At 41.9% G+C, this 24,782-nt stretch overlaps 3 protein-coding genes across 4 annotated transcripts in view; 1 reads left to right on the top strand and 2 right to left on the bottom strand.

Moving 5' to 3' along the window:
• Positions 1–24,131, top strand: part of LOC132396201 (uncharacterized) — a 50,454-nt gene extending 26,323 nt beyond the window's left edge. Inside the window, exon 2 of the mRNA XM_059973781.1 lies at positions 20,623–24,131. Within this exon, the coding sequence (XP_059829764.1) occupies positions 21,492–22,454 (963 nt within the window). The 5' untranslated portion in view covers positions 20,623–21,491 and the 3' untranslated portion in view covers positions 22,455–24,131. The remainder of the gene's footprint in view (positions 1–20,622) is intronic.
• Positions 1–24,782, bottom strand: part of LOC132396199 (integrin alpha-E-like) — a 300,648-nt gene that overhangs the window by 39,769 nt on the left and 236,097 nt on the right. For both annotated transcript variants that reach the window (XM_059973778.1, XM_059973777.1), the window contains exons 26-29: positions 15,303–15,395; positions 2,767–2,841; positions 1,697–1,804; positions 465–569 (exon numbers count right to left, since the gene is read on the bottom strand). In XM_059973778.1, the coding sequence (XP_059829761.1) occupies positions 465–569; positions 1,697–1,804; positions 2,767–2,841; positions 15,303–15,395 (381 nt within the window). The remainder of the gene's footprint in view (positions 1–464; positions 570–1,696; positions 1,805–2,766; positions 2,842–15,302; positions 15,396–24,782) is intronic.
• Positions 16,166–18,586, bottom strand: LOC132395138 (uncharacterized). The gene is made up of 2 exons (XM_059971438.1): positions 16,421–18,586; positions 16,166–16,246 (listed from the first exon to the last, which is right to left on the bottom strand). Exons 1-2 carry the CDS (start codon positions 17,004–17,006, stop codon positions 16,203–16,205), a joined length of 630 nt encoding a protein of 209 aa, XP_059827421.1. The 5' UTR covers positions 17,007–18,586; the 3' UTR covers positions 16,166–16,202.

Here is a 24,782-nt window from a genome sequence, read left to right as displayed (position 1 = left end):
TTTGACCTTTCCATCATAATTAATGCACACAAAATGTTGGGGGACAAAGCTAGCATGGAGTTTGTTCCCCCTTCTTTTCCAGACCTAATGAAGAATCTCATCCCAAAACATCGCCTGGATATTCCTCTCCATAGGTGCCTCATGACCTGTTGAATTCCTCCAGCATTTTGTTTGTGTTACTCCAGATTTCAAGCATCTGCAGAATCTCTTGTGTTTTCCTCATGATGCCTATTTTTGGTGACAAATGAAACAGGTCTGTGAAAATGATCCTGTGCCATATACTGTACATTCTTGTTGTGGAGTTTAGGTTGGGAGGGGTTGGGGTCAGAGTACAAATAGATATAGTTTGAGGCGAGTGGATGGAGATACTTAGAATAGGGTTGGATGGGGGAACAGGAAGATTTTTGTTGCTTTTGTGGTTCGGATTTGAACAGAGGTTTGTGAAGACAGATTTTTTGTTTTACCTTAACATTGTGACCTTTGTTTTCAGCATCAGATGTTTCCTGATATAATTTTCCATCAAATACGACATTTCCAGAGACCACAATATCAGCCCTGTCCTTTACAAGCTGTTAGGATGGAGAATTAGGGAAGATGAAGTTATTAGAACACAAAACTTATGAAATTTAAAATATGATTTTACAGAACTTAAAAATTAAAATTAACTTGATATTCATGAGACTGGATTTAAATGGCTGATTCATCAAAGAATAGATTGAGAGCCAAAAGTTCTGAAAGTACATAAACGGTTTTCTTATTGCCTAATGACCAAAATATCTAACATTAGTTATCTTCACTTAAGACCTCACCTGCATTAGAGAGCCTAAAATAGGACACCTGTACTAGAAATCTGTCAGTACCTCCAGTTGAACTCTTGTCTTTTTGTGTGTTTCCCCCTAGCTGTCAGACTGTGTGTTTTTTTTAAATTGCCGTGTGCTCCTGTTCCTGCTCGTGTTCTACTCCGGCCCTTGTATTACTAAGTACTCTGTCTCTCTTCTGCTTCTTATTATTACCTGTATTGCTGCCACCTGTGTCTCATTGTGTTCCTCCTATCATCTGCCTCTCTGTTTATTGCAACACTGCAATAAACTGTTTATTGCTCAGTGTGTTTCAGTCCTGGGTTTTCACCTGTTTATTGCCAGATTGTACCGAGTTTTCCTGAGCCTTTCCAGTATTTGTATTTGAACTCTGTCTGAATATTGACTTTACTTGTTTCTTCATTCTGGTTTTTGGATTTCTCTGGATGTTTTGATCTCTGTCTGAAATTTGATGCCAATTTTCTTTGCGCCTTGGGATTTGTTACTCAATTAATATCACTGTGTGTCTCGTACTGGGTCTGCGATTGGATCCCTACTCCAGCACCCTGACAAAATCCTAGAACTCACAGTCAGACTCAGCACTGAATACTTGCACTAGAAATGCCCATGTATGGGTGCCACACACCCCAATACTGGAACTGTACATCAGAAGTCTGAGCAGTAGATGCCTTTCCCGGAAGACCTAGTATGAGACATTTGTAGCAGAGTACTCTGCATGGTAAACAATCCTAGTGTCCATATCAGGGAGCAAAACATGTGTAAAAGGCCGAACACATAGTACTTGATATTAAGAATCATTTCAAAGTTGAGGTAAGGAAATATGGGATTAAGTACTTGAAAACAAATAAAATTCTTAATAGATGTTAAACAAATTTTACCTGTTTTAAATTGTCTGTTGCTAAATTTGCTTTTACAATGATATCTTGGTTTGAGTCTGTGAGCATGCACTCAAAATATTGGCATTCGCATCCTTCCAAGTCACAGTCCTAAGGGAGATCAATGTATGAACATGTAATGCATAAATTCACATGAATGTCAAAGTGATGCCCCCATCAGCTATTCAACTGGAGTTATTTGTGAGTGGTTTGTAGTTAACCATATGGAACTGTTGTTGTCTATGTGAGTGGGTGCTCTTAGAAATTTACTTGGGAATTGTAGATTAATGATTTGATTCAGCTGAATGCATTGTTGGGTTCCTTCAAGAGAATTGTCAACATAAGTAGTTTGGGGTTGGAGTTACATTTAGGCAGATTTCCTTTTCCAAGACAAACTGAGCCATTTTGGTGGCTTACATTAAACTGTAAGCTTCATGGTCATTTATAGTTGTGGGATATTTCAAAAGATTGCAGTACTCATTATAGTTCCATCAGTTCTCCCCTCCTCTTGTCCACACCCTTTCGCCTTGCCCTCGCCTCTGTCATTTTCTCAACCTCTGTCATCTTACAAACTTTTCTTATGAACAACTGAACTCGAGGGAGAATTTTTACTTTGCATCATTCTCACAATTCAGCAAGAATAGACAAATTTTGAATCAGATTCTTGTGTTACCATCTGTAATCCTGAAGTTCAGGATATATATAAAAAATCAAACATGGGGATGCAAAACAAGTCTGCCGGGGTGAGATCAATTCTGCATCAACATTTCAGTGGGCTTCACCATATTGCCCAGTCATACGGATATATTTTATCAGTCATACAGATGTCTCAGGCAGAGATCAGGTTTATATTACATGCAAATTTTCTGTAACATGTTTGAAGTGCCTTTTGCAGGATCAATGCATGTCTCTCCAATGGATAGGGAGTCCTGCATCTCAGCAGGGACACATTATTTTATGCTGGTTAGGATGCATTGCTGTGATTTAGGAAGTTTCTATTGGCTGACATTGTCAATATTATTAGTTGAACAGTGGATTTAACATGTAAATAAGACAAACAAATTTAAAAATACCCATTTATCTTTTTCTTGTTGTATTATGTTGCTGTTTAGGATGTTCTGTGTTTTCCAACAACCTTTCAAACTTTCCTGCGAAAAGATCAGATTGTTTAGGTTCTAGGTATTCAGTCACATTTGCCATCAGATAACAAACTTCTGGCTTGTACAGGAGAGTGAGAATATAGAACCATAGAACATTACAGCACAGAAACAAGCCTTTTGGATCTTCTTGGCTGTGCCAAATCATTTTTCTGCCTAGTCCCACTCACCTGCACCTGGGCCATATCCCTCCAAGCCCCTCTCATCCATATACCTGTCCAGGTTTTTCTTAAATGTCAAAAGTGAGCCCACATTCACCACTTCATCTGGCAGCTCATTCCACACTCCCACCACTCTCTGCGCAAAGAAGACCCCCCCCAATGTTCCCTTTAAACTTTTCCCCCTTAACCCATGACCTCTTTTTTTTTCTCCCCTAGCCTCAGTGGAAAAAGCCTGTTTGCATTCACTCTATCTATACCCATCATAATTTTATACCCCTCTGTCAAATCACCCCTCATTCTCCTACGCTCCAGGGAATAAAGTCCTAACCTATTCAACCTTTCTCTGTAACTCAGTTTCTGAAGTCCTGGCAACATCCTTGTAAACCTTCTCTGCACTCTTACAACCTTATTAATATCCTTCCTGTAATTAGGTGACCAAAACTGCACACAATACTCCAAACTGGGTCTCACTAATGTCTTATACTACCTCACCATTACATTCCCACTCTTATACTCAATACTTTGATTTATAAAGGCCAACGTACCAAAAGCTCTCTTTATGACCCTATCTACTTGTGACGCCACTTTTAGGGAATTATGTATCTGTACTCCCAGATCCCTCTGTTCTACTGCACTCCTCAGTGTCCTACCATTTACCTTATATGTTCTACCTTGGTTTGACTTTCCGAAGTGCAATACCTCACACTTGTCCACATTAAACTCCATCTGCCATTTTTCAGCCCATTCCTTCAACTGGTCCAAATCCCTCTGCAAGCTTTGAAAATCTTCCTCACTGTCCACTACACCTCCAATCTTTGTATCATCAGCAAATTTGCTGATCCAATTTACCACATTATCATCCAGATCATTGATATAGATGACAAATAACAATGGACCCAGCACTGATCTCTATGGCACACCACAAGTCACAGGCCTCCACTCAGAGTAGCAATCCTCCACTACCACTCTCTGGCTTCTTCCATTGAGCCAATGTCTAATCCAATTTACTACCTCACCATGTGTACCTAGCGACTGAATCTTCCTAACTAACCTCCCATGCGGGACCTAGTTAAAGGCTTTACTGAAGTCCATATATACAACATCCACTGCCTTCCCTTCATCCACTTTCCTGGGAACTTCCTCGAAAAACTCTAATAGATTGGTTAAACATGACCTACCATGCACAAAGCCATGCTGACTTTTTCTAATAAGTCCCTGTCTATCCAAATACTTGTAGATGCTATCTCTTAGTATTCCTTCCAATAATTTACCTACTACCGATGTCAAACTTATCGGCCTATAATTTCCCAGTTTACTTTTTGAGCCTTTTTTAAACAATGGAACTACATGAGCTATCCTCCAATCCTCCGGCACCTGACTCGTGGATATCGACATTTCAAATATTTCTGCCAGGGCCCCTGCAATTTCAACACTAGTCTCCTTCAAGGTCCGAGAGAATACCCTGCCAGGTCCTGGGGATTTATCTACTCTGATTTGCCTCAAGACAGCAAGCACCTCCTCCTCTTTAATCTGTATAAGTTCCATGAACTCCCTACTTGTTTGCCTTGTTTCCATAGACTCCATTCCAGTTTCTTTAGTAAATACAGATGCAAAAAACCCATTTAATATCTCTCCCATTTCTTTTGGTTCCATACATAGCTGACCACTCTGATCTTCAAGAGGACCAATTTTATCCCTCACTATCCTTTTTGCTCTTAATAAACCTGTAGAAGCACTTCGGATTATCCTTCACCTTGACTGCCAAAGCTACCTCATGTCTTCTTTTAGCCCTCCTGATTTCTTTCTTAAGTACTTTTTTGCACTTTTTATACTCCTCAAATACCTTATTTGCTCCCTGTTTCCTATACATGTCATACATCTCTCTCTTCTTCTTTATCAGAGTTCTAATATCCCTAGAGAACCAAGGTTCCTTATCCTTATTCACTTTGCCTTTAATCCTGACAGGAACATAGAAACTCTGCACTCTCAAAATTTCTCCTTTGAAAGCCTCCCACTTACCAATGACATCCTTGCCAGAGAACCACCTGACCAAATCTACACTTTTTAGATCCTTTCTCATTTCTTCAAATTTGGCCTTTTCCCAGTTTAGAACCTCAACCCGAGGACAAGATCTATCTTTATCCATGATCAAGTTGAAACTGATGATGTTATGATCACTGGAACCGAAGTGTTCCCCTACACACACTTCTGTTATCTGTCCTAATAGGAGATCTAATATTACATCCTCTCTAGTCGGTTCCTCTATATATTGATCTAGAAAACTTTCCATTGGGTTAGGGTTAGGGCCTCGCAAGGCCCTGGGGATTTATCCACCCTAACATGCTTCGAGACAGCAAACAGCTTCATTTCTGTGATCTGTATAGGGTCCATGAAGTAGATGTCACTTTGCCTCAATTCTATTGACTTTGTGTTTGTTTCCTGACTAAATCCAGCTGCAAAAAAATTAATTTAAGATCTCCCCCATTTCTTTCGGCTTCACACATGGATTACCATTCTGATCTTCCAGAAAACTAATCCAGTCCCTTACAATCCTTTTGCTGATAACATATCTAGAATCCCTAGGATTCTCCTTCACCTTGTCTGATAGGGCAAGCTCATCCCTTGTTTTAGCCCTTCATATTTCTTTCTGAAGTGTTGCCTTGCATTTCTTATACTCCATAAACACTTCAATTGCTCCTAACTGACTGTACCTGCTAACAGATAGGAAGAAATTTGTGGAGAGATCACAGACTGTTGCAAGAAACATAAGATTGTTTAGTAAATGATTTTTAACTTTACACATTTTGACTCGAACTCTCATGCTGTAAAAGAACTAGATGGGAAAGATGTTGTCAAATGTGTTCAGGAATCTATCCACTATCTAGAATTCTGGTTCCCATCCCCCTAATCCCTTGCACTTCTAGTTTAAACACCAACCCCCCCCCCCCCACATGCAACTCTAGCAAACCTTCTCACAAGGATATTAGATCTCTTCCAGTTCAGGTGTAAACCATTTCTTCTGTACAGGTGTCACCTTCCCTGGAAGAGAGCTCAATGATCCAAATATCTGATGCCTTCCCTCCTACACCATGTTTCATTAATTGAAAACAAGACAGAGGTAATGAGACCTATCTGAGGAAACTGTCTGGAGCAATGAATTCCACACTTCCATTTGGATCTATTAGCTGATAGTAACAGGGACAGCGAGGAGCAGAAAGGGAGACAGCTTCAGGAAAGGTGTAATAATAACAGGGTTGTCATGGTGGGAGATTTTAATTTCCCAAATATCGATTGCTATGTCCCTAGAGCGAGGAGTTTAGATGGGGTGGAGTTTGTTGGATGTGTTCAAGAAGGTTTCTTGACACAATATGTAGATAAGCCTACAAGAGGAGAGGTTGTACTTGATCTGGTATTGGGAAATGAATCTGATCAGGTGTCAGATCTCTCAGTGGGGGAGCATTTTGGAGATAGTGATCACAATTCTATCTCCTTTACCATAGCATTGGAGAGGGATAGAAACAGACAAGTTAGGAAAGTGTTTAATTGGAGTAAGGGGAAATATGAGGCTATTGGGCAAAGCCTGGAAGCATAAACTGGGAAAAGATATTCTCAAGGAAATGTATGGAAGAAATGTGGCAAATATTCAGGGGATATTTGCGTGGAGTTCTGCATAGGTACGTTCCAATGAGACAGGGAAAGGATGGTAAGGTACAGGAACTGTGATGTACAAAGGCTGTTGTAAATCTAGTCAAGAAGAAAAGAAGAGCTTATGAAAGGTTCAAAAAAACTAGAGAATGATAGATCTAGAAGATTATAAGTCTAGCCAGAAGGAGCTCAAGAAAGAAATTAGGAGAGCCAGAAGGGGCCATGAGAAGGTCTTGACGGACAGGAATAAGGAAAACCCCAAGGCAACTTACATGTATGTGAAGAGCAAGAGGATAAGGTGTGAGTGAATAGCACCAGTCACGTGTGACATTGGAAAAGTGTGCATGGAACTGGAGGAGATAGCAGATCTACTTAATAAGTACTTTGCTTCTGTATTTACTACAGCAAGGGATCCTGACAATTATAGGGATGACTTACAGCAGACTGAAAAGTTTGAGCATGTAGATATTAAGAAAGAGGATGTGCTGGAGCTTTTGGAAAGCATCAAGTTGGATAAGTCACTGGGACCAGACCAGATGTACCGCAGGCTACTGTGGGAGGTGAGAGAGGAAATTGCTGAGCCTCTGGCAGTGATCTTTGCATCATCAATGGGGATAGGAGAGGTTCTGGAGGATTGGATGGCTGAGGATGTTGTTTCCCTATTCAAGAAAGGGAATAGAGTTCACCCAGGAAATTATAGATCAATGAGTATTACTTCAGTGGTTGGTAAGTTGATGGAGATTTTCCTGAGAGGCAGGATTATGAACATTTGGAGAGGCATAATTTGATTAGGAATAGTCAGCATGGCTGTGTGAAAGGCAGGTCATGTCTTACGAGCCTGATTGAATTTTTTGAGGATGTGACTAATTGCATTGATGAAGTAGAGCAGTAGATGTAATGTATATGGATTTCAGCAAGGTGTCTGACAATGTACCCCATGCAAGGCTTATTGAGAAAGTAAGGAGGCATGGGATCCAAGGGGTCATTGCTATGTTGATCCAAAACTGGCTTGCCCACAGGAGGCAAAGAGTGGTTGGAGACGGATCATATTCTGCATGGAGGTCGGTGACCAGTGGCGTGCCTCAGGGATCTGTTTTGGGACCCCTGCTCTTTGTGATTTTTATAAATGACCTGGATGAGGAAGTGGAGGGATAGGTTAGTAAGTTTGTTGATGATACAAAGGTTGGGGGTGTTGTGGATAATGTGGAGGGCTGTCAGAGGTTACAGCATTTCATTGATAGGGTGCAAAATTGGGCAGAGAAGTGGCAGATGGAGTTCAACCCAGTTGTGTGAGGTGGTTCATTTTGGTAGGTCAAATATGATGGCAGAATATAGTATTAATGGTAAGACTCTTGGCAGTGTGGATGATCAGAGGGATCTTGGGGTCCGTGTCCATAGGACACTCAAAGCTCCTGCGCAGGTTGACTCTGGTTAAGAAAGCATACAGTGCATTGACTTTTGTCAATGGGGGACGGATACCAGTATTTGCTTGGAACATGGACTGTTCCACAAAGCCAACAAAAAGGTAGGCATAGGTGGGACCCGTACAGGTGCCCATGGCTACACCTTTGGTTTTGAGGAAGTAGGAGGAGCCAAAGAGAAATTATTAAGAGTAAGGACTAATTCCACTAGACGGAGGAGAGTGGTGGTAGAGGGGAACTGGTTAGGTCTGGAATCCAAAAAGAAGCAGACAGCTTTGAGACCTTTTTGGTGGGGGATGGAGGCATATAGGGTCTGGACATCCATGGTCAATGTACAGAGGAGATTTACATCCTTGTAAATCTCCTCTGCACATTTTCTATAGTTTCCACATCCTTCCTATAGTGAGGCGACCAGAACTGAGCACAGTACACCAAGTTGGGTCTGACCAGGGTCCTCTATAGCTGCAACATTCCCTCTTGGCTTCTAAACTCAATTTCATGATTGATAAAAGTCAATGCACTGTATGCTTTCTTAACCACAGAGTCAACCTGCGCAGGAGCGTGTGTTGCTTGAATTTCCAGCATCTGCAGATTTCTTCATGTTTGCGTTTACAAGGATGTTGCCTGGATTGGGGAGCATCCCTTATGAGAATAGGTTAGGTGAACTCAGCCTTTTTCCTTGGGGCGACGGAGGATGAGAGGTGATCTGATTGAGTTGTATAATATGATGAAAGGCATTGATAGTGTGGATAGTCAGACTTTTTCCCAGGGCTGGAATGGCTAGCATGAGAGGGCACATTTTAAGGGGCTTGGAAGTAGGTACGGAGGAGATGTCAGGAGTAAGTTTTTTTTAATGCGGAAAGTGGTGAGCGCATGAAATGGGCTGCTGGTGACAGTAGTAAAGGCGGATACGATAGGGTCTTTTAAGAGACTCCTGGACAGGTACATGGAGCTCAGAAAAATAGAGGGCTATGGGTAACCCTAGGTAATTTCTAAGGTAGGGACATGTTCAGCACAGTTTTGTGAGCCGAAGGGCCTGTATTATGCTGTAGGTTTTCTATGTTTCTATGTAATCTTTTCAGAGTTAAGAAAGCAGGAAACATCTCCCATACTATCAAAGGTCTGAGAAAATCCGAATAGTTCATATTTACCATAATAAGAACAAACTAGTGTTGCAGGTGAAAACAATGAAATGCCTATGTTCAAAGACTAGGTTATGAGACCTATCTGAGAAAACTGTCTGGAGCAATGAATTCCACACTTCTATTTAGACTTATAGATGAGTTTGTGCTTAAGGAGCTCAATATTCTAAATGTTTGGTGTAAAATACATATTTTTAAAAAATATCAAATCCAAGCTGCAATAACCCGAGCATAACTATCACACACCATAAGACCAGAACATATGTGAGCAGAATTTGGTTGATCGAGTCTTCTCCACCATTTCGTCCTGGCTGATCCAATTTTCCTCTCAGCCTCGATCTCCTGCCTGCTCCCCGTATCCCTTCATGCCCTGACTAATCAAGAATCTGTCAAAGGCCTGAATCTATCAACCTCTACCTTAAATATACATAACGATTTGGCTTCCACAGAGAATTCCACTGATTGACATATGACGTAAAAAATAATCGGTCCCAACACAGACCCCTGTGAACACCACTAGTCACCAGCAGCCAGCCAAAAAAGGCTTTTTATTCCCACTCTTTGCCTCCTGCCAATCAGCCACTGCTTTATTCATGCTATAATCTTTCCTGTAACATCATGGACTTGTAGCTTGTTAAGCAGCCTCATGTGTGGCAGCTTGTCAAAGGCCTTCTGAAAATTCAAGTACACAATATCAATTTTTCTCCTTCATCTACCCTGTTTGTCACTTCAAAGAATTCCAACTGATTTGTCAAGCAAGGCTTTCTCTTTATATATCTGAAGAAACTTTTGGTATCTCTTTTAATATTATTGGCTTTATTAAATTTCATATTGCATCTTTACCTTAATGACTTATGAGGCGCCTTGCTGTTGGTTTTATAGGCTACAATTTTTGTTCTATTACAGACCCTCTATTTAGCTTTTAAGTTGGCTTTGACTTCTTTTGTTAGCCATGGTTGGGTCATCTTTCCTTTAGAATACTTCTTTCTCTTTGGGATTTATATATGTTGTGCCTTCCAAATTGCTTCCAGAAATTCCAGCCATTGCTGCTCTGCTTTCGTCTCTGCCAACTCCTCTCTCAAGCCTCTGCAATTCCCGTTACTCCACTGTAATACTGATACTGGTACATCTGACTGCAGCTTATCCTTCTCAAATATCAGGGTGAATATGATCATATTGTGATCACTCTCCCCTAAGGGTTTTTTTTTTACCTTAAGCTCTCTAATCAATTCTGGTTCCTTGCACAACACCCAATCCAGAATAGCCGATCCTCTCGTGGGCTCAACCATGAGCTGCTCTAAAAAGCCATCTCACAGGCACTCTAGAAATCCCCCCTCCTGTAAACCAGTACCAATCTGATTTTCCCAATCAATCTGCATATTGAAGACCCCCAAGATTATTGTAACATTGCTCTTTTGGCATGCATTTTCTATCTCCCATTGTAATCTGTAAGCAACATCCTTTTACTGTTTGAGGGTCTGTATACAACTCCCATCAGGATCTTTTTCCCTTTGCAGTTCCTTAGCTTTATCCACAATGGTTCAACACCTTCTGAATCTATATCACTTATTTCTCATGATTTGATTTCATTTTTTACCAACCAAGCAATGCCACCCCTTCTGCCTTCCTGTCTATCCTATAAAATGTATACCCTTGTATATTAAGCTCCTAGCTGTAATCTTTCATTCATGATTCCGTAATGCCTAAAACATCATACTTGCCAATCTAAAACTGTGCTGCAAATTCATCTACCTTGTTTTGTACACTGCATGCATTCAGATATAACACCTTCAGACTTGTATTTGCCCTTGTTGATTTCCTCCCACCATGCTCAACCTTTTGATTCCTATCTTTGTCTGAGGTCTTACCAACATCTGCCTCCACAACCTCTCCACTAATTGTTCTGGCATTCTGGTTCCTATAACCCTACACCTCTAGTTTAAACACCACCGTGCAGCATTAATAAACCTTCATGCTAAGATATTAGTTCCCCTCCAGTTCAGGTGTAAACCATCCCTTCTGTACAGGTCCCACCTTCCCTGGAAGAGAGACCAATGACCCAAAAATCTTATGCCCTCCCTCCTACACCACTCCTTAGCCACGTATTAAATTGTATAATCTTCCTAATTCTAGCCTCACTAGCATTTGGCACAGGTAGCAATCTTTAGATCACAACCTTGGAGGTCCTGACCTTTAACTCAGCACCTAACTCCCTGAACTCCTTATGCAGAACCTCATCTCTCATACCTACTTGGGCCATAAGTTCTGGATGTTCACCCTCCCACTTAAGAATGCTGAGGACTTGATCTGAGATATCCTGGACCTTGGCACCCAGAGGCAACGTACCATCCAGGAATCTCATTCTCACCAATAAAACCTTCTGTCCATTCCCCTAATGAATCCCCTATCACCACAGTTGTCTTTTCTTCCCCCCTTCCCTTCTGAGTCACAGAAGCAGTCTCAGTGCTAGAGACCCAACCACTGTGACTTTCCTCTGTTAGGTCATCCCCTCCCCCCCCCCCCAACAGTATCCAAAGTGATATATCTGTTGTTGAGGGGGATGGCCATAGGGGTAATCCTTTCCTCTTCCATACTATACCTATCTATCACCCCTTTAGCCTCCCGAATGATCCGGAGTTCACCCAGTTCCAGCTCTAACTCCTTAATGTGGCTTTTTCAGAAGCTGCAGCTGGATGCACTTCTCACAGTTGTAGTGGAGGCTTCCCTGCCTTCCCACATCCCACAAGAGAAGCACTGCACTATCCTGCTAGTCATCTCTACCCAGTTGAACAGATATAAAGAGAAGGAAAAAGCTTGATCTTCCCTGCATGAAACTCTAAAGAGCTAAAGCCTTAAGATCCTCACTCTGACTATGTCTACTCAGACAACAGCTGCTGTGCTTGCCCCTGCCTTCCTCTAATTTGCTTTTATTAATCCTAAATGCTGATTGGCCACTGGCCAAAACTCTATTACACTGCTTCAAACCACTTCTGCCTTTTGTTCTTGGGTGGTGCACCTGATTGAAGTTCCCTCCTCTCCAAATTTCTGATGTCTGCATTGGCTGCTGATCAAAGGAAGGATCCTGACTTTGGTGATCTGAGAAGAGTGTTACCCTACAAAGTGAGCCTGGCCAGTTCATTCAATGAATAGTATCTGTATTCTCGTCCAGTTGCTTTTGGGATTGAATGTATGAAGCAGCATGGATAGAGGTTTAAATGTAGGCCATTGGGAGTCTGCCAGGTGAACAGAATGCCTGTATATTTTAAGTAAGAGTACTAACTGAGACTGAGTGGCACTAAACTTTAGTTAAAGTGTTCATACATCATATTAGTTGTCCCTATCAAGATTTATTAAACCTGCACACTCTGCTTTTAAATACTACTTCCAAGAAGAAAGCTTTCATGCTGTCTATAATTCTTAAAATTTAGTATACTTAGAACATAGAATAGTACAGCTCATCACAGGCCCTTTGGCCCACAAAATTGTGCCAACCTTCAAACCCTGCCTCCCATATAACCCCCCCACCTTAAATTCCTCCATATACCTGTCTAGTAGTCTCTTAAACTTCACTAGTGTATCTGCCTCCACCACTGACTCAGGCAGTGTATTTCACACACCAACCACTCTCTGAGTGAAAAACCTTCCTCTATTATCCCCCTTGAACTTCCCTCCCCTCACCTTAAAGACATGTCCTCTTGTACCTGAGCAGTGGTGCCCTGGGGAAGAGGCGCTGGCTGGCTGTCCACTCTGTCTATTCCTCTTAATATCTTGTACACCTCTATCATGTCTCCTCTCAACCTCCTCCTCTCCAAAGAGTAAAGCCCTTAATCTCAGATCATAATCCTTACTCTCTAAACCAGGCAGCATCCTGGTAAATCTCCTCTGTACCCTTTCCAATGCTTCCACATCCTTCCTATAGTGAGGTGACCAGAAATGGACACAGTACTCTAAGTGTGGCCTAACTAGAGTTTTATAGAGCTGCATCATTACATCGTGACTCTTAAACTCTAACCCTCGACTTATGAAAGCTAACCCCATAAGCTTTCTTAACTACCCTATCTACCTGTGAGGCAGCTTTCAGGGATCCGTGGACATGCACCCCCAGATCCCTCTGCTCCTCCACACTACAAGCTTCCTGCCATTTACTTTGTACTCTACTTTGGAGTTTGTCCTTCCAAAGTGTACCACCTCACACTTCTCCGGGTTGAACTCCATCTGCCACTTCTCAGCCCACTTCTGCATCCTATCAATGTCTCTCTGCAATCTTCGACAATCCTTTACACTATCTACAACACCACCAACCTTTGTGTCATTGCCAACCCACCCTTCTACCCCCACATCCAGGTCGTTAATAAAAATCACAAAAAGTAGAGGTCCCAGAACAGATCCTTGTGGGACACCACTAGTCACAACCCTCCAATCTGAATGTATTCCCTCCACCACAACCCTCTGCCTTCTGCAGGCAAGCCAATTCTGAATCCACCTTGCTAAACTTCCCTGGATCCCATGCCTTCTGACTTTCTGAATAAGCCTACCATGTGGAACCTTGTCAAATGCCTTACTAAAATCCATGTAGATCACATCCATTGCTCTACCCTCATCTATATGCCTGGACACCTCCTCAAAGAACTCTATCAGGCTTGTTAGGCATCATCTGTCCTTCACAAAGCCATGCTGACTGTCCCTGATCAGACCTTGATTCTCTAAATGCCCATAGATTCTATCTCTAAGAATCTTCCAACAGCTTTCCCACCACAGACGTAAGGCTCACTGGTCTATAATTACCTGGACTATCCCTACTACCCTTTTTGAACAAGGGGACAACATTTGCCTCCCTCCAGTCCTCTGGTACCATTTCCGTGAACAACGAGGACATAAAGATCCTAGCCAGAGTTTCAGCAAACTCTTCCCTTGCCTCCTGGAGCAGCCTGGGGAATATTCCATCAAGCCCCGGGGACTTATCCGTCCTAATGTATTTTAACAACTCCAACACCTCCTCTCCTTTAATATTCCCTTAATCCTTAATATTCCTTTAATCTCCCTTAATACTTCTATTACAGCCTCTTGCCTAGCTTCCTCCATTCCAAGGAAAACAAACCCAACCTCATTAATCTCCTTCTGACTGAAATGCTCGATATCATCCATCCCCTCTGCATTGTCTCCAGTCCTTCTTATCTTCCCTGTAGTCTGGTGATAAGAAACATAAAAAGAAACATAGAAAAACCTACAACACAATACAGGTCCTTCAGCCCACAATGCTATGCCGAACATGTACTTACTTTAGAAATTACTTCGGGTTACCCATAGCCCTCTAAGTAATGCACAAATATTCCAGCTGTAGCCTAACCAACATTTTATAGTTGAAGAAACACTTCCCTGCTCTTATATTCTATGAAGTGATGCTAAATTAACCCCTTTTACCTATACGATGTTCACAGCCTTCCATTTCCTGCACAATGACAGTATCTGTCTGCCTCAGAGCTCTTTAAATTGAATTGAATTGAATGATCTTTATTGTCATTACACATAGGTACAATGAAACTATTTGGCTTCCTCTCAGTCAATCAAACAAAGCGGTAGATAAAAACAAGACAGTAATAGAAAGACGGTATTAAATAGATAAGTAGCTAAAATAAAATAAGTTACAGCAGCACCAGAATGTCACAGTAATGCACAAAGTGCTATTAGTGCAAGTATTTGAGTCTTTGTGTATGCTCACAGTTTCTGTTTTTGACTTTTGAACTCAATTCCTCAACCAACACAGAGGAGAAGTATTCATTTAAGATTTCCCAAAAACCAACATATAAATTACCACATTGATTCCTAAGGAGGTCTGCTCTTTCCCTAGCATCTTCCTTAGCTCTTAGTATAACTATAGAATATTTTAGGACTCTCGTTCACTTTATTTTACAGGAATATCTCATGGTCCCTTTTAGCCCTCCTAATTTTCCACAAGTGTGGTCCAACATTCCTTATGCTCTTTAACTAACATATGTCTCCTTCTTTGTCCAGACATTTTAAATATAATTTTTTATTATTTGCTAATAGTGATTTAATTACATTAAATTTAAAATTAATATTACCTGATGCAGCTTGAGAATTTCTTGACCCCGTACTTTAATTGGGATTGATATGGTTAGGTTTATTGTAGCATTGTAAGGGTTGTCCATCGTAACCTGTAAAATAAGCAGTGGGTTAGTTGTCTTTGGTAGAAACACAGTACCCTAACAGAACTTCTATGTGAGGCAGTTAAAATTATACAGTATTGTAAAATGACAGTTAACCACTTTTTCCTGCACTATATTGGACAGCAATATAGCCAAAGAAAGTATGTCTGTGACTATATTTCATTAGGAGTTTGAGGAGATTTGATATGTCACCAAGTACTCCAGCAAATTTCTATATATACATCGTGGAGATCATTAGGGCTGGCTGCATTACTGACTGCTATGGAGGTTCTTTTTTTTTGTAATTTATTTTTTTATTGAAGTTCATCATCAAACAAACATTTCCATAAGATGTATTTCAGACATTGTATATATATATATATATATATATCATATAATCATATATATCACAAATCTCCATGAAGTATTTATCTGAGGTATACACTCATAGAAAAGAGTGGGAAGAAAAAACAAACAAAAGGAAAGAACTATGTACAAGTAGGGAGTGATCTTTTTTTACAACAGATTCATTGATTTGTGAAAATAAAATCAGGGTATAAAATCATATATATCACAGTGTACTTTTGCTTCCATTTAGCTTCTCAACATTTTTAAAGTTAGCCAAACCTTATGGCTCTTCTGAAGGGGGTGAGGACTGTCTTTGGGAAACTCCTGGTCTCTTCCTGAAATATTTCCCTCGGCCTCCTCCCGTCTCCTGCCTTCTCGATTCTCGCACTATTTCCCAACCGGAGCAGGATAATTCCTCAGTCAGGCTTTCCCTCATTTTGGTGACGCTAAATGGCAACCCTCTGGCCTTCATGTCTGTAGTCGCCTCTTCCACCGTCTGGTACAACCGCGTCCTGTTGTCATAAAACACTCGAAGTTTAGCAGGGTACGGAGTTTGAAATCTAATCTTGTTTTGCTTTAGTACTCGCTTTATTTCAGAGTATTCTTTGCATTTCTGCAGGACCGCAGGGGGGGGTAATCTTGGTCAAAATATATTAATTTATCGTCATAAAACACTCTCTTCTTACCCCAGGCTCTTTGTAGAATCTGCGTCTTGGTGCTGTACCACAAGAATTTATTTATTATTGAACGTGGCTTTCTATCCTGGGTAGGTTTCGGAACGAATGCATGGTGGGCTCTCTCGACTTCCAGCTCCACAACCGAGGGAAGATCCAGTGCGTCCTGCAGTAACTTTTCGACAAACTCGGTCATAGACGAGCCCTCTGCTCCTTCAGGAACGTTGTAGATTCTGATATTTTTCCGCTGTGATCTTCCCTCCAGGTCAAACGGTTTACCTTCTTGGTGATGTATTATTTTTATTGTCTTGCTCAGTATCCATTCAACATTTTGAACGCGATCTTCCACCTTCTCAATTTGAGTCTCTGTCACCACTATTTTTTGATTAACGCTGGCGAGCTCTGCCTTAATATCATGGAGCTGCTGCTTTATATCTTTCTGGACCTCCATTATTTCTTTCAGGATTTCAAAGATATTCGCCACTTCGCCTGAATGAGGCCCAGCAGCCGCCTCGCTTGCACGCGGTCGGGTCGGAGAGCCGCTCGCTGCACTCCTCTTGGATGCAGGCTCTGCAATGTTGCTTTTTTTAATTTCCATTTCTTCTCCCCATTCTTGCCCCTCTTTTCAGTTCAAATATTTTTCAAAAAATATCATAGTTGATGGGATAACGGGGCTTAATACACATTTTTCTGGAGGAGCTTGTGACTTAAGCTGCCATTCTTAATAATTCTTAATAATTCTTGATAATGACGTCTCCGGAACCGCCGCTATGGAGGTTCTAATGCATGGGATCAGAACAAGCTGCAGAGAGTTATAAACTCTGCCAGCTCCATCATGGGCATTATCCTCCCCACCATTGAGGACATCCTTGAGAAGCAAAGAAGTCAACTAGTTCCATCCAAAAAAAGACAATTTCAGAAACAGTAACTTGTTACAGAACACAGAACAGTACAGTGCCGTCAGCCCACAATGTTTGCTGACTTCTTAATCTACTCCAAGATCAATCTAGTCCTTCCCTCCCACAGAGCCTTCTAGTTTTCTTTCATCCATGTCCCTATCTAACAGTATCTCAGTTGTCCCTAATATATCTGCCTCAACCACCACACTTGGCAGTGTGTTCCATGCGCTTACTACTCTGTTTTTTTTAAATAAAACGCTCTACCTCTGATATCCTCCCTATATTTTCCTTCTATCACCTTAAAAGTATGTCCTTTCTTATTAGTCATTGTTTGACTGGAAGACAGGTACTCTCATCTCATCATCCTTTATTACAAAAGAGGAAAACCCTAACTTGCTCAATCTTTCCTCATAAGACACACCCATAGAGGAGGCCATGGATAAGCGTCCCATTCCCATTCTGATATGTCAAATTTCCCGTTCCCATTCTGATATAACCATATAACAATTACAGCACGGAAACAGGCCATCTCAGCCCATCTAGTCTGTGCCCAGCGCTTACTCTCACCTAGTCCCACCTTTCTGCACTCAGCCCATAACCCTCCATTCCTTTCCTGTCCATATACCTATCCAATTTTTTTTAAGTGACAAAATCGAACCTATGATTCCTTTGATATGTCCAATGTCCCATTCCCATTCTGATATGTCAAAGGATCTCCCAGTGGCCACACATTTTAATTCCACGTCCCATTCCCATTCTGATATGTCTGTCCATGGCTTCCTCTACTGTCAAGATGAAGCCACACTAAGACTGGAGGAACAACAGCTTATATTCCGTCTAGGAAGCCTTCAGCCTGATGGCATGAAAATCGATTTCTCTAACTTCCATTAATGCCGCTCCTCCCCTTCTTACCCTATCCCTCCCTTATTTATTTATCTATCTATCCATCTATCTATCATTTTTTCCTTTTTTCTCTCTCTGTCCCTCTCACAACCACACCTTGCCTGCTCTCCATCTCCCTCTGGTGCTCCCCTCCCCCTTTCTTTCTCCCTCAGCCCGTCCCATGATCCTTTCCCTTCTCCAGCTCTGTATCCCTTTTGCCAATCAACTTTCCAGCTGTTAGCTTCATCCCTCCCCTTCCTATCTTCTCCTATCATTTTGGATCTCCCCCTCCCCCTTCCACTTTCAAATCTCTTACTATCTTTTCTTTCAGTTAGTCCTGATGAAGGGTCTCGGCCCAAAATGTCGACTGTACTTCTTCCTAGAGATGCTGCCTGGCCTGCTGCATTCCACCAGCATTTTGTGGGTGTTACAGTATATGTACGAGGGGTAATTGATAAGTTTGTGGCCTAAGGTAGAAGGAGTCCATTTTAGAAAACCTAGCACATTTATTTTTCGACATAGTCCCCTCCTACACTTACACACTTAGTCCAGTGGTCATGGAGCATACGGATCTTGGACCTCCAGAAAGTGTCCACAGCATGGGTGATTATGCAGAAAGTTTGAAATTAATAACTCATCTCATCTCCTTCTACCTTAGGCCACAAACTTATCAATTACCACTGATGAGTTATTAACTTCAAACTTTCTGCATAATCACTCAGAGCTGAACTGTGCATGTAACGAGAGCTGCATAACTCATCTCCTTCTACCTTAGGCCACAACCGTATCAATCACCCCTGCTGGTGACACTTTCTGGAGGCCCAAGATTTGTATGCTCCACGACTGCTGGACTAAGTGTGTAAATGTAGGAGTGGACTATGTTGAAAAATAAATGTGCTAGGTTTTCCAAAATTGACTCCTTCTACCTTAGGCCATGAACTTATCAATCACCCCTCTTGTATTGAATAGATTAAAAACTGTGCAAAAACAGAAATAATATACATTAAAAAAGTGAGGTAGTGTTCATAGGTTCAATGTCCATTCAGGAATTGGATGGCAGAGAGGGAAGAAGCTGCTCCTGAATTGCTGAGTGTGTGCCTTTAGGCTTCTGTACCTCCTACCTGATGATAACAGTGACAAAAGCACATGCCCTGGGTGCTGGGGGTCCTTAATTGGATGCTACCTTTCTAAGACACTGCTCCTTGAAGATGTCCTGAGTTCTATTTGTTATGTAAGCCGTAACTGGGTGTCTAAACAGCAGAGAAAGAAGAATCCGTTGGAGTCTGGTGGTACTGTATTCAAAAGTGTTTATTAGTAAAATAAGCAAATCAATACCAATAATGCAAATATATAGATAACACAAGTTAGTAATAATAAACCTAAAAGTGTAGGAATAATAATGCAATAATAAACAAGCTCTATTAATGTCTAGGGGTAAATAAATTGTCATAGAAAAGTATAAAGTCCAGTTCAGTTCATGCGTGCTGAGGTAGTTATGGTTGTTGTGTTGTAATCGTTGGAGAGAGAGAGAGAGAGAGAGAGAGAGAGAGAGAGAGAGAGAGAGAGAGAGAGCGAGATGTAACAGCTACTGCAGCCAAACCTTCCTTTGCTTTCTTAATCCGGCGTATCTTTGTGGCCATTCAGTTATGACCCTTCTGTCTTTCAGCTAGACTGTTCTTCTGTGGTGGACTCGTCACTCTGGCATGAGTGGACACACACTCAAGTCCCCACCGGCCCTGCTGCAACACTGTGAGTTTAACTGACCGATTCTCCTTGTTCGGTCTCCGAAGCCCCCACCTTTCCTGTGGGTTCCAACACTCAATCAGTGTCCACTGGTGTGTCTGAAGGGTGTCTTTCCAGACCTGAATTTTATCCCTACTCACGGGGTCTCAGCTATCAATCAATTTTGAATGACTGTGTCTATCAAACCAGCCCACTCTGGCAGTCCACTGAGGAATGTTAATGAGCAAAATGGTAGAAGATAAATAACCCTCGCAGAAGATATAGTATAGTAAATCAACAAGGCTCTCTCCCGTCTCTTATCTGTAGCAGATGTTCTTGCATGTTTTCTTTTCATCTCTCTCTCTCATGAGCAGCATAGCAACAGTAATGGTTCGTGATTCTCAAAAGGGGGGGGGAAATATGGGCAACTCTTCACCCCATTGTCCATCAGAACTGTTCATCCTTCGTAACATTTGTTAGCTAGTACCCAAGATGGAGCTGACTAAATTTATGACCCTCTGCGGCTCCTTTCGGTTCTGTGCAGTAGCACACCCCCCTCCCCCCTCATACCAGATAGTGATGCAGTCTGTCAGAATGCTCTCCACGGTACATCTATAGAAGCTTTTGAGTGTTTTTGTTGACGTACCAAATCTCTTCAAACTCCTAATGAAGTATAGTTGCTGTCTTGCCTTCTTTACTCTACCAACTTAGAGGAGTACACAGCATCAGTGACCAGCTACATCAGCAAGTGCATTGATGATGTTCCTCTGTCCAAGACCATCACTATACGTGCCAACCAGAAGCCATGGATGACCACGGAGGTGCGTGCGCTGCTGAGGACCCGTGACTCCGTCTTCAGAGCAGGCAACAAGGCAGCTCTAACAACAGCAATGGCCAAACTGTTGTGGGCCATCAGAGGAGCAAAGTGATCACACACCCAGCAAATCCACAGCCACTTCCAGGACAGAGGTGACACGCAGCACGTGTAGAAGGGCATCTAGGACTTCACCAGTTACAGGACAACATCACCTGACTGTGTGGGTGATGCCTCCCTCCCAGATGCGCAGAATAACTTCTATGCCCATTTTGAGGTGGAAAATGATGTGGCGGTGAGGAAATCCACCCCTCCTACAAATGACCAGGTGCTGTGTCTCACCGTGGCCGATGTGAGAAGAACCCTGTGCAAGGTCTACCCATGGTAGACTGCTGGACCAGACAACATTCCTGGCAGAGTGCTCAGAGGATGTGCAGACTAGCTAGCAGATGTTCTCACTGACATCTTCAACATCTCTCTGAGCAGCGCCACCATTCCAACGTGCTTCAAGGTTGCCAGCATCGTCCCCGTGCCGAAGGAGTCTTCAGTGTCCTGCCTAAATGACTACCGTCCCATTGCTCTCACATCCATCATCATGAAGTGTTTCGAGAGGCTTGTCATGAGGCATATCAAAACCTTGCTGTCCCCCTCACTGGACCCCCTGCAGTTTGCATACCGTCCCAACCGCTCAACAGACAACGCCATTTGCCATCACCTTCCAACTGGCCCTAACTCACCTGGACAAAAAAGACACATTCATTCATAGATGCTGTTCATAGACTTCAGTTCAACATTCAACACAATCATCCCTCAGAAACTGATTGGAAAGCTGAGCCTACTGGGCCTGAACACCTCCCTCTGCAACTGGATCCTAGACTTCCTGACTGGGAGACCTCAGTCAGTCCAGATCGGAAGCAGCATCTCCAACACCATCACACTGAGCATGGGGGCCCCCCAGGGCTGTGTGCTCAGTCTACTGCTGTTCACTCTGCTGACCCACGACTGTGCTTCAACACACAGCTCAAATCACATCATCAAGTTCACCGATGACACAACCGTGGTGGGTCTCATCAGCAAGAATGACGAGTCAGCTTACAGAGAGGGGTTGCAGCGGCTAACGGACTTGTGCAGAGCCTACAACCTGTCTCTGAACGTGAACAAAACAAAAGAGATGGTTGTTGACTTCAGGAGGGCACGGAGCGACCACTTCCCACTAAACATCGACAGCTCCTCGGTAAGGATCGTTAAGAGCACCAAATTTCTTGCTGTTCACCTGGCAGAGAATCTCACCTGGTCCTTCAACACCAGCTTCATAGCAAAGAAAGCCCAGCAGCGTCTCTACTTTCTGCGAAGGCTGAGGAAAGTCCATTTTCCAACCCCCATCCTCATCACATTCTACAGGGGTTGTATTGAGAGCATCCTGAGCAGCTGCATCACTACCTGGTTCGGAAATTACACCACCTCAGATTGCAAGACCATGCAGTGGATAGTGAAGTCAGCTGAGAAGATCATCAGGGTCTCTCTTCCCGCCATCATAGACATTTACATTACATGCTGCATCCGCAAAGCAAACAGCATTATGAAGGACCCCACGCACCCCTTATACAAACTCTTCTCCCTCCTGCCATCTGGGAAAAGGCACCGAAGCATTTGGGCTCTCACAACCAGACTATGTAACAGTATTTTCCCCCAAGCTATCAGACTCCTCAATTCCCAGAGCCTGGACTGACACCTTACTGCCCTATTGTCCTGTTTATTATTTATTGTAATGCCTGCACTGTTTTGTGTACTTTATGCAGTCCTGGGTAGGTCTGTAGTCTAGTGTAGTTTTTTTTTTCTTTCTGTGTTGTTTTTTACGTAGTTCAGTCTAGTTTTTGTACTGTGTCATGTAATACCATGGTCCTGAAAAACGCTGTTTCATTTTTACTATGTACCATAGCAGTTATGGTCGAAATGACAATAAAAATGACTTGACTTGACATAACTGTATCAATATGTTAGGACCAGGTTAGATCCTCAGAGATCTTGACACCCATGATCTTGAAATTGCTCACTCTCTACATTTCTGATCCCTCTGTGGGGATTGTTATGCGTTCCTTTGTCTTACCCTTCGGTAAGTCCACAATCAGCTGTTTCATCTTACTGATGTTGAGTGCAAGGTTGTTGCTGCAACACCACTCCACTAGTTGGCATATCTCACTCCTGTGTGCTCCCTCGTCACCCTATGAGATTCTACCAACAATGGCTGTATCACCAGCAACTTTATAGATCATATCTAAGCTATGCCTAGCCATACAGACATGAGTGCAGAGAGAGTAGAGCAGTGGGCTAAGCACACACTCCTGAGGTGTACTAGTGTTGATCATCAGCAAGGAGGAGATGTTATCATTAATCTGCACAGATTGTGATCTTCCAGTTAGTTGAGGATCCAATTGCAGAGGGAGCTGTAGAGGCCCAGGTTCTGTAACTTATCAATCATGATTGTGGGAATGATGGTGTTAAATGCTGAGCTTTCGTCAATGAACAGAATCCTGACACAGGTGTTTGTATATGCAGTGGGTCCAGGTCCTTGCTGAGGCAGGAGTTCAGTCTAGTCATGACCAACCTCTCAAAACATTTCACTGTGGATGTGAATGCTACTGGCTGATACTCATTAAGGCAGCTCACATTATTCTTCTTGGGCACTTGCCTTTTTGAAGCAAGTGAGAACTTCTGCCCATAGCAGTGAGAGGTTAAAAATTTCCTTGACATGTCCAGTAAGAATCATTGGTTGATAATTCCCAGCATTAGCCCTGCTCCCTTTCTTAAAGAAAGAAACAACATTTGTCATTCTCCAATCTTCTGGTACTATTCCTGTAGCCAGTGAGGACACAAAGATCAAAACTAACAGTGCAGAAATCTCTTCTCTCACTTGCATAGTAACTTAGGCATATGCTGTCCAGCCCCAGGGACTTATCGATCCTGATGTTACATATCCTCTTTCTTAACATCAGCACGTTCCTGCTATCGGTCTGATCAATGCTGACCTCACATTTGTGCCTTGTTTGCAAAATTATTGGAAAGATATTTTCGGTATTATTTCAACAGTTCTGAATATCAAATTGCAACCGCATCCTATTACTGCAATTTTTGGTTTACCAATGGTGGATAATAGTTGTTTATCCCCCTCCGCTCGACGGATGATTGCATTTGTTACATTAATGGCTAGAAGATCTATCCTATTGAACTGGAAAGAAATTAATCCTCCAACTATATTTCAGTGGTTTTCTCAAACTATCTCTTGTTTGAGCTTAGAAAAAATTACAAGTGTTGTCTTTGATCCTTCAGTTAAATTTGAAGTAACTTGGAGATCATTTATTCAACATTTTCATATGAGTTAAACTGACTTTTCCTAAACCCTGCTTCTATTATCCTTAATTATTTGGATAGAGGTACGGAGTTATTGATGCTACTGTGTATATTTGACATAATGCAATGAATGGCCTGTGTTGGTTAGGTTTTTTTTATTTACTCCTTTTTTTGTAATTACTATGTGTTTGGGAGGTTATTATATATGGATTATCATCTATTTGAATGTATACTTAACCTATTAATTATGTACTCATAAACTCTGTATTCATGTTTCATTTATGTTTGTTCAAAATTAATAAAAAGATTTAAAAAGAAAGAAAGAACATTTGTTAAAGTCCTTCTCATGTGAATACTGAAGCAAAGTGCTGGAACTTTTGAAAAACATTAGAATAGGTAAGTTCCCAGGGTCAAATGGAATATAAAGTAGCTCAGGTCATTATAAGAAATGAGGGGGAGATTATTATGCCTTTGTTGAAGATCTTTGTGTCCCCACTGGTCAAGGGTGCAGTACAAGATGATTGGAGGGTGGTAAAAGTTATTCCCTTGTTCAAGAAAAGGAGTGGGGATAACCCTGGGAATTATAGACCTTTGATTCTTAATTCAGTGGTGGGCAAATTATTAGAGATGATTCTTAAATACAAGATTTATGAGTATTTGGAAAAGAGTAGTCTGATTAGGGATAATCAGCATGGCTTTGTGAGGGTTT

Source organism: Hypanus sabinus, chromosome 6 (assembly GCF_030144855.1).
Source record: "Hypanus sabinus isolate sHypSab1 chromosome 6, sHypSab1.hap1, whole genome shotgun sequence".
NCBI classification, from domain to species: Eukaryota; Metazoa; Chordata; class Chondrichthyes; order Myliobatiformes; family Dasyatidae; genus Hypanus; species Hypanus sabinus.
The sequence above is the reverse complement of the archived record's forward strand: the minus strand, read 5'-3'. Positions and strand labels throughout refer to the sequence as shown.